The sequence below is a fragment of the Gossypium hirsutum genome, chromosome D04 (assembly GCF_007990345.1).
Source record: "Gossypium hirsutum isolate 1008001.06 chromosome D04, Gossypium_hirsutum_v2.1, whole genome shotgun sequence".
Classification (NCBI taxonomy): domain Eukaryota; kingdom Viridiplantae; phylum Streptophyta; class Magnoliopsida; order Malvales; family Malvaceae; genus Gossypium; species Gossypium hirsutum.
This window is the reverse complement of record NC_053440.1, coordinates 13,074,652-13,085,283: the sequence shown is the minus strand read 5'-3', so window position 1 is coordinate 13,085,283 and position 10,632 is coordinate 13,074,652. Positions and strand designations below refer to the sequence as shown.

General features: G+C 31.0%; 1 protein-coding gene across 1 annotated transcript; it reads right to left on the bottom strand.

Annotated features, from left to right (window-relative positions):
- Positions 1-4,521: 4,521 nt before the first annotated feature.
- Positions 4,522-8,623, bottom strand: LOC107955165 (auxin transporter-like protein 2). Its single transcript, XM_016890893.2, has 9 exons — positions 8,170-8,623; positions 7,863-8,061; positions 7,591-7,776; positions 7,363-7,475; positions 7,091-7,274; positions 6,788-6,885; positions 5,838-6,045; positions 5,506-5,763; positions 4,522-4,969 (listed from the first exon to the last, which is right to left on the bottom strand). Exons 2-9 carry the CDS (start codon positions 8,040-8,042, stop codon positions 4,763-4,765), a joined length of 1,434 nt encoding a protein of 477 aa, XP_016746382.2. The 5' UTR covers positions 8,043-8,061; positions 8,170-8,623; the 3' UTR covers positions 4,522-4,762.
- Positions 8,624-10,632: the final 2,009 nt, after the last annotated feature.

The window sequence follows — 10,632 nt, the reverse complement described above, 5'->3', positions numbered from 1 at the left end:
CCGATCTCATATTTACGAAGTTATTATATAGGTGAATTAAATTTTGGGTAGGTAATTTGGACAAATTAGTGGTTATTAAGGTACAATGACTAAATTGTAAAGCTGATAAAAGTTCAATTATTAAATAATTTTTAATTAGAAACAAGGGATAAGGATTAAAGAGGCAATTATACCACTTGTAAATAAAGTGGACGGTGTGTGCATGTGTATAAACAAAATGTGATGTAAAATTTTAATTTAAATTAATTATATCATATTTATATCTTCTCCTTTCCTAAGCACTGAACCACCATATATTAAAGAATGAAGATTTTGGCCTAAGGGTTTTGAAAACAAAAGCTTAAATTGGTGAGTTCAATTTAGTCTTTTTTTTTGCAATTTTTATGTTTTTGAAGTCCTAGAAGCTTAATCTAGCTGACCTGTATGTTAATTTTTGAAACTGCTAAAGTTTATAAATATTTCCACTATTAAATCTTGAAGTTTTTGGTGTTAAATGGTTATATTTAAAGCCTAAATATGAAAAAGGACTAGTTTATAAAATGAAAGTTGTTAGTTTTGAACATAGGGACTAAAGTGTATTTCAAAATTGGTATGAAATTTCTGTAATTATGGGTAGTAGTGGGCTGTAGAAGGATGAAATTAATATCAGTTTCGAAATCGAGGCTCAATTTTGAAAGTTATAATTATTTCAGTTTTAGGGACTAAATTAAATAAAATGTGAAACTCTAGGGGAATCTGAATAATGAAATTGAGCTTATACATGTTTATAATTGGATGAAATAAGACGGTTCATATTGATAAATTGAATTGAATAATTGTATAGATCGAGAACTAGACCAAATCAGAATTAATCGAGAAAAAGGAAAAATTGTTGATTAGTCCTTAAAGGATTGATCATTTGTTATTTTGACTAGGTAAGTTCATATGATATGTTTATGTTAAATTTTTATGTTTTTAAAATTATAATTGTAAATATGTTTAATTGAAATTTTGATTGTTTATGATTTAGTATAAAAAGGTGAGATATGGATTAAATCATAAAGAAATGACAAATTGACTAATAAATTGAATATAGTGAATTGCAATATGAGATTGATTAGTTGAATTGAATAAAATTGATATGATTATGCTTGATCTTTGAAATAGAGGACTAAATCGAAAAGATTTGGAAATATTATTTATTGTTCTAATTGTGAAATTGACTTTAGAATAAGATGAATTATAATGTTATGCATACAAATTGATAATTGGTTGATGAAATGACAACATTGAATTGAGGAATTGGCTTATAAACAAAATTGAGAAACTATTACCCTGTTAATTGTTCGGGCAAAGTCGGATATAGTTGGAATGTCATAGGATAGAAAAAGTTCAGGGTTATTATGACTACGTGTTGAGGAGTGCTGGGTACACTTATTTTTCGATTATACTGACTAGTGTTGGGTGCAACTTACTATTTAGGATTAATCTGATAGGCATTGGGTACCAAACTAATGTAATTGGTTGGATCCATGTATCCATTCAAGTCCGAATTAGATTAATAGGGGTATAAAATGAAAATTTGATAAATGATATTTGAATTGGGTTGATGTTATGATTTGATGATTTTTATACATATTGCGATTTATGGATATAGATGGTATGTGAAAAATCATACGAACCGATTATACGAGCCCAAAGGGTCGATATAGAAATATGATAAATCAATAAATTCGATTCGAAATTTGAATAAGGAAATGAAATCGTAATTGACGTTAAATTGAAATTGGATGTATAATTGATAAATAGATGAAATGATATGGTATAATGAGAATGATGTTCATATGGTTAAATGTTGAATTGATTTTGAGAATGGTATTGAAATGTGATTCTAGGTGATTTGGTTTATTTCATATTGAAATGTTATATGATGAGGTTAAATGTTAACTCACATTTTTTATATTTGATTTGCCATGGTAGGCAAACTTTATCAAGCTAAGTAGCATGTAGTGCTTAATTATAACCTAAGGTAAGTTACTTGGTTTAATACCTGTGAACTTACTAAGCATTTTTAATGCTTACTCCATTTGTTTTCCCTTTTTCTATAGATCCTCGACTTGTGAAACGTGTCTAGCGAATTATGGTTTTGTGGCATTTAAATAGGTTTTAATATGGTTAGGTATTGATTTCGTAAGTTGATGAAATGGTTCATATATACTGCTTGTTTTGAATATGTGTATAATATGTATATAAGGCTTGAAGTGTATATGTGTGTAACTGGAAGTTTTCATGTGTTTGAATTATGAATGTGGTTAGTTGTTAGGATGCCTTATTAAAGTGCTCAAAATGTACAAAATGGTATTATGGTTCACAAATGGTTGAAGCTTTCAAATGGTCATATTTGATTGTGAAAAGGGTTTGATTAGTGTGATATAAATGGTAACATTTACTGGCTTGATCATCAGAAAACGGGATTCTGAAACCATCATTTCCAACACCACTAAAAAACGGGTTGTTACAAAAAAGACGAATATCAATCAAACTAAAATATAGTAGCAAATTTCAATTTTTACCTAAAGTATAATGAAAAATTTACACATTAATCTATTTTTTAATGCTCTTTAATTTTAATTAGCATATAACTATAATACTAATTAAATGATAATCAATCTAAAATATTGTGTATAATTTATTACTAGTAAAAAGATAAATCAGTAATTAAGTAAAACTAATTAAGTGTTATAGGAGTTCTTTAAGTTATATAAAAGTTGGCGTATGGATTTATTTAATTATTAATTATTGTTTGTTTAATATTATAATAAAATAATATATATTAATATGATTTTATTTAAAATTATTTTTAATGTTAATTTAGTAATATAATAAACCGTAAATGTTAATTTCATTCATCTAAAATATTTTTTTAAAGCATGTACTTTTATATATATTATAATTAATTTTTTATCCGTGCAATGTACGAAAAAGTTATTTTAAAAATTGAGTCTTGAATAATCATAATTGTTAATTTATAATAGATTATAATTTTTGAAATTCAGTGTATAATAAATGTATTTGATTGCGAATGAATTTGTTAATTTTAATTAGGTTTTAATGTGTAATTGATTTTTTTATATATTAAATCAAATTTATTATCGTAATATATTTTTAAAAAAATTGTTTTATAAAATATTTTACCGAAGAACTTAAATATTTTTTAAAAAATTGTTTAAAAGTTATATTTATCACATGTATATTTAATTTTTAGATGAAGTTAAAAAGAGTATAAGGCATATCATTGTAGACAATTGGATCCCAAAGTAACTTCTAGTTTTTGTCAATTTACTTCTTGCAAGTTACGATGTACTTGAGTAGACTGAGTCAGCAGTTTTTATTTTAGGTTATTTTTCTTTTTTAATACCTGCTATTTTGATTTGTAAAGATTGAGAAGGGGATTGTTTAAATTAGGGTTAAAGGGCATAAAAAGTCCTTAAACTTAAAAAAAAAATTAAATTTATTTTTTCTACGCTCAATTAGGTACTTGAACTTTCAAAATGCATCAAAATGACCCTCAATTTTTTTCATAAAAAGTAATTAAACTCTTTTTTTTCACTCAATTGTCAAAATACATCAAAAGACCATTTGACCGTTAAATTAACGGTTGACCGTTAAAGCTAACTATCTTTAATTTTTTTCAGTTAAAGCTACCACATGCCACAACCATGATGTGACATATGACAAAAAATGATAAAGATAAAAAATAAGAAATTATTAAATTTTAATAAAAAATATAAAAATATTAATTTTTTAATAAAAATTAGAGATAATAATAATTGTAAAAAAATATAAAAAAGTGTAAAATTTTATAAAACTCATTAACAATTATAAAATGTATAAAAAAGAACCTTTAATCATTAAGTTTAATTGTTGAACCATTAAAGTTAACGACCTCCAATTCTTTTTTCAGTTAAAGTTATCACGTGTCACAATACAGACTACATAAAATGATAAAAAATAAAAATAAAAAATAATTATAGAAAAATTATAAAGTGCTTATTTTGGTATAATAATTTTTATAATTTTTTCATTTTTTATAATTTTCTTACAACTTTATAAAATTTTATAATTTTTTTCTATATTTCTATATATTTTATAAATTCTTTTATAATTTTTATAATTATAATTTAATATTTAAAATTAATTTTATGTTAAAATTAGATAGTCCACGTAGATTATAATTATAATTATTTTAAAATAATTTTATTTTCATATCTTGTTTCACTTAAAACCAAAAGACTCAGACCACATAATTCGGTTATTGAAGAAACCTAATTTCAACCTCCCTTACGAAAAAAATTCATGGATGGGGATGGAGATAAAAGATGAAAGTAAGAGACACCCAAATCATTGAAATCAACCATTTTAGCAACCATAAATCAAGGGCCCTGAGCCACATAGTTCCAAACGTGATCACTGAAAAGCTCCCAAAACAGATCAATGGAGTCAACAATTTAGCGGTAAAACCATATGAAAAAGATATAAAGATAGCATCCTAAAAAGGTTACTTTTTCTTGCGTTGATTCACAATCAAGTATTACTTGTATAACAAGGTAGAGCAGCCCAAAAGGGAAACTACTGCAAACCCAAATATACCACAGATATACCGGAGACATTCCGTTGTCTCTCGGACTATGAAACAAGTGAAAAAAAACAGATGGTGTATGCACTGTGGTAGGAATGTAAAACAAAAGAAAAGAGTGTTTTGGTTTGAATAAAAGGCTTTAATTTAGTGATGAACTGATGAGGGCGATGGTGGACATTGGTAGCACTTAGCGAAGAGTCCGAATGTATCGACTTGTTTTATGAAATTAGCCATGCTAGCCCAACCTCCTAATCCGAAACCGATAACGAGTACCCATATGACTGTAAATGTGTTCAGTGCATACACTGCTGTCCAACTTGGTAGGAAGAAGGGAGGCTTCTCGGCTGCATTCTGTTTATCACCAAAGAATCAGAGTTAAGTTGATGAATTTAAACTGTGTTTTGATCTCATGTTAGTCTGAACCTTTGTTGCTCATACTCGGGTTTGAGTGTCGGATAATTAGTTTGGTCAGCGTGAAACTTAAACAGAGTGATAATGAAAGGCTACCAACCTCAAATCTTTGTTTTTCATAAATTATGTTCATCTTTACCATTGAATCCCCTGGTGTGACTTAGAAGAGAACATGACCAACAATCTAATGTTCAGAATCAAATCTGAAAAGTAGTACTAGTTTCCCATACAATGACCGGAAAGGAAAGCTCTCTAACTGCCTCTTAAGCATCCAAATTACAGAACCATGAAGGCTGTCCTAAGGAATCATCCTATATCTCAATCTGGTTTCATCATGATGGCCAGGAAAGGGTGGTTCATAATGATAGACAAGCAAACATAATTGGAGCATTCGACAATGGCAGCTGGATTTTCACAAACATTTGGTAGAAAATGAAGATAAGAAATGAAAGAAATTGTGCTGTTTACAGACTTACCTTTCGAGCGGAAGCTGATTTATAGGTGAACATGTGAGCCAAGGCAGGGATGATGTAGACAGTGAAGCTAACCAGAAGAGATCCTACAGCTGAGTTAATAGGTCCGAAGAACGGAAATATGATAGCCAAGAACCATATAGGAATCACCACAGGTAACCGGCACACTGCCCTCAAACATATGCTCTTTGTGTCATGCATCCCCACCACTTTCTCCCACACAAAGTACAATGGTGTACACGCGAACCCAAATGTAATAAACTGAAAATTAGAAGCCGAAAACCAATTAGTTTTTACTAATCAATATGGCTAAGGTAGCATAAGAAGTCGATCACCTGGTGAATTAACATTAGGATAACTGCGGCATCACGCCATGCAGAATGTGGAAGGAGTGAAAAGGCATTGGAATGATCTAGGAGTTGATCGCCAAAAGCCCAGTAGACAGAAGTGGCCGACGGGATGGTTAGGGTGAACACATATAGGGTGGCCAATAGATATATGGACTTGAACTTTTGAGGCTTCCACATTGCATGCATAATTTCACTGTAAAAGTACACCAAAATTCGTCCAATAAACTTAGTTTCACTCAAAAGTGATCAAAGGGACAAGGTTGCAACTTCTTATTTACACAATAGAATAGGTCTACAGATCTGCTACAGCTAAACAGGGTTGAAAAACCTTGGGTTAAAGTAGAAAAGGACGCTCTGCAATTATCATGATGAAAACCCCACTCGAAGAAGTAGGTTTCATAAAGCTCAACTCAACCAAGAGTACAGTTTTCATTACTTCATTATATTCTCTTTGCCTATGGTATTTATTTTGATTACCTTGTATACGGGTATATGTGCAACATTGGTATTTTCATTTGTTTTAAGAAAAAGTTTTTAGGATCCTTGGAGAGCCATATCCCCAAACCTATGTTTGGATTTATGTTTAGCGCAACTATCAAACACAGGTACTTGAAGAAAAATAAAGAGTTCTACCAAAATCAGGGTTGACGCGTACATTTCACTACTCATCGGCAAAGTTTCTGCTCAACAAAATAAAGCAAAAATTAGTACTATATTATTTTTGGAAAAGTCGTAATTATAGTATTTACTCGGACTAAGTGTGAGTGTCAATTACGGTTTTATATCCAAATGGGTATGGTTAGATTTTTCTAAGATATTTCATGTAATTGGAGAGTCCTTGGAAGTCATATCTTAGTATCCATACATTACATGAAATGTCGAAAACCAATACTTTAAGAAAAATAAAAAGTCTGAGCAGCATAGATAACACCTACACTGTGACAGCATGTCCACCGAATGTGTAGAGGATATTGGTGGCGCCTGTGAAGTACAATACCAACTTAGTTGGACCTTGGTAAGTTACACCTTCCGCCTGTAAAAAGAAGGCAAAATAAGTGTCTTCTGTACTCATTTCCAAGACATACATATGGGGATATATCAAAACATGGATACGAAGATATAATCCTTCAAGGATCTTCCACATACATAGAAATCATAGGAAAAAGAAGAATTAAACATATCCATGTTCGACAAATTTTCGTGTCCGACACGCACACTCCATCCAGTCTGAGTTTTACCTGGCCATGGACAAGGGATGCAATGGTCAAATACCATGCAGTGTATGTAGTCATTGCAAGGCCCAGAAAAGACCAGATTCTATAGTTGTGAAATGAAGGGATGAACACTGTTGTGGCACAGCAAGCTCCAAAGATATAAGTCCATGTCCTTTTGTCTAACTTATCATTTATGTAATATATATTGCTGTAATGAACTCATTAAACATAGGAAATCAGTTGATTAATCCATTAAGGATGATACTTTAATGGAAAAAAAAAAATAAAGACTGGACCTGGCACAGGCAATAAGCTGAATGACTGATCCAAAGAGCAGAAAAGTGCAGTTAAAAGCCAATCCAATAGCGTTCCAATAAGGTCCCAAAAGACCATCTAACACTTCAAACCACTGCATGTTAAAGATTTTGATTATATTTTTCTTCTGTTCCCCCCCCCCCCGAGTATATATGCATGTATGTGTGCATATATATATTTAAAGGGTCTGTTTATCTTGAAAAACAAACCTGTATGACATGGTTCTTGAAGCTAACATTCTCTTTCTCTTTTCTGCTTCTGTACTCAATATAAAGAACACTGATGACATAAGCAGTCCAGCTTCCAAGGACACCATAGAAAATCTGCAGAATAATCCCAGAAAGCATTCCCATTTGAGAAAAAGAATATGGTAGTGTTAAAAGAACTTGAGCCACCTGCAGAAACAAAGAACAATCTTTTTTTTCAGTTTACTAGATTTTAAACTACTTTGACTACAATTTTGAGTTGGGATTTTTAGTACCTGATTTGAAGCACAGCTAAACCAGGCATCATAAACTGAACCACCATGCCAAAGAAGGCTCTTAACACTGAAAATGGAATGATCTCCTTTCTCCTCCAACTCCACCTCTTTTTCTTCATTTTCAGTCGACTCGTTAAAGCTTTCAACAATGGCTTCCTCTGCCTGTTTCTCTCCTGGCATTGCTTCACTTCTCTATAGACTAAAAACAAAAACAAAAAAATTAAACCAAACCCACCGCTTAAAACTGATCAAAAACTAAAAAACACAAGCCAATTTAGAACAGGAACCTCAAATATTTGACAGTTACCTTATTCCAGGGGAACCAATTGGCACTTGGGAAACTGACTTATAATGGAGAAATAGAGAAAAAAAAAAGAAAAAAAAGACAAACACTTGACAAATGTGAGACTACCCGCAAAGAAGCTTCAGCTTCTTTAACTGCTTTCGATGAAAAGATTGAGAGAGAGAGAAAGATCGAGTGTATTTATCTCGTTTTGCCTTTAAGAATAAGAAACCAGAGTTTTGGGGTGGCTGTTACAGCTTTAATTTTGAATACAATTTACAAAATTTATATATCAAAAAACACTTGTAAAACTCTAAAAACAAATCATAATTCCAAGCTTGGCAGTGCTTTTAATAATTATTATCCTTAAGAAAACCAGCTGAATACCCTGTTCTTTTAAGCCTATGATTTAAGCCCGTTAAATATAAAAAATCACTTTCTTTTCCGCACTTGGATTCCAACAAGAATTAGAAGAGTTTTCCTTTTCTTCGCTTGAAGAAAGGATAAATTTAAAAAGAAAAAAAAAACAGCATAGGAGACAAGCTAGTAACTAAGGGTAAATTCTGCTGCTTTCCTGTCAAGTCATATCAAAATGTGTCTAGCAGGAGGCCGTTATCAAGTCAACTAACTTTTTTCAACATAAAAAAGTGTAACAAGAAAGATTTCTTTCAACAACTAAAAACAGTTAGTTTATTTGCTATATAAATTCAATTATTTTTTTCTTTTTGTATTTAAATCATATTCTAATAGTTCTATCAATTCTCTCAATTTATCCATTCTCTCAATTCTCTAATTTTTTAGTTTTTAAATTTTCATTCAATTTTTCTCAAAATCTTATTGTTTTAATTTTATATTTCATAATTTCTTTGTTTTTAATTCATTTTTATAATGAAAATTCTGCTTATTCATTTCGAGGATAATTACATTTTTGGTGTGTAATTGTAAATGGTAAGAAAATTTATTAAATTTTTTAATTTTAATTAAGTTAATTATTAAGTTGTTAATATTATTAATTTTATAGTTTTTTATGTTTATATAATCAGGCCGAAATTAAGATTTTAAAGACGTACATACACAATTTAATTGTGAGGGCACTGCTTGTTAGTGAATAACACTTGCAAGAGGTGAGATTCTTGCACGTGTCTCGTATGCTCGAGGGGACTAAACTGGATCCCACACTTATCAGTGCTTTGATGGAAAGATGGAGACCTGAGACACACACATTCCATCTTTCGTGCGGTGAGTGTACTATTACACTCGAGGACGTAGCTTTACAATTCGGTTTATTGATGGATGGACCAATCATTACAGGGGCAATGGTCACTGGCAATTGGAGTGCAATTTGCAAGCAACTATTAGGCAATATACTAGATAAGTTTTTTGGTAGCCGAATAGAGATGAAATGGTTGGAAGAAAATTTCAATTATATCGACAACTTCGTGCGTGCCGTTAAAAGAGAATAACATGCCCAGAGCATTCATCTTGAGGTCAATCGGGGGTTTTCTAATGTTTGATAAATATCAAAATCTAGTATATTTAAGGTAGATACTACAACTCGTCAACTTAAAAGAAGCGGGACGACTTAGTTGGAGATCAACTATATTGGCCACATTGTACTAAGAGATGTATCGGGCGACGCAACCGAAAAAAATTAAAATCGGTGGTTGCATACTCCTTCTAATGACATGAGCATGGTATCAACTATCATTTTTATGTTCCCGAGTAAACACCCTTTATTCTTTCCCACTCGTAATAAGGTAAAATACATTTGATAATATAGTTATCATAATACTTTTTCATTATTATATTTTTGAAATAATATATTATTTTAATAGGTGGGACAATGAGATGAGTTATGTGGGTATAGCGGACGAGCTCGAAGATATCTAACTATTATTAGATCAACGATCGAAAGCCGATATTAGTTTTTGAATTTTTAAATTATATAATATTTACGTAAGATTTTGAATTTTAATATTAGGTAGATAATAAAATTTATAATTTTGTACTATAATTCGAATAGATGTCATACACTAATCAGAGAATTCAAGTATGCATCCCAGTTGAATTTTTAGCCAATCACAATATTTGGTACGTCAAGGTGCCATTGATAGTTTTTGCGATAGTCGAGATGCACAAATCTGATCGAGTGATGCACCAATTCGGGTTTAGGCAAAGTATTCCTCCATCACTCTAGGAAATCAAAGAACTGCACAAGGTCGACTTGCAAGGGAGAATTGACAAAAATTGGGCAAAATGCCATGACAAATATATCTACATTTGGGAGCATAGGTACGATTTCATACCTATGCATGAATCAATTCTCGCACCAGAATTGACAACCTCTTCAGATTATATGAAATGATTTAGAAATCACGGCAAGCCATATCTATTACTAGAGGAGAAAAGGAATACTCAATGTTGTTGTAGGAGGCCAAGATGACCCCACATGAATCCTAGGTTGGGAGTACATGCCTTGATGGAGTT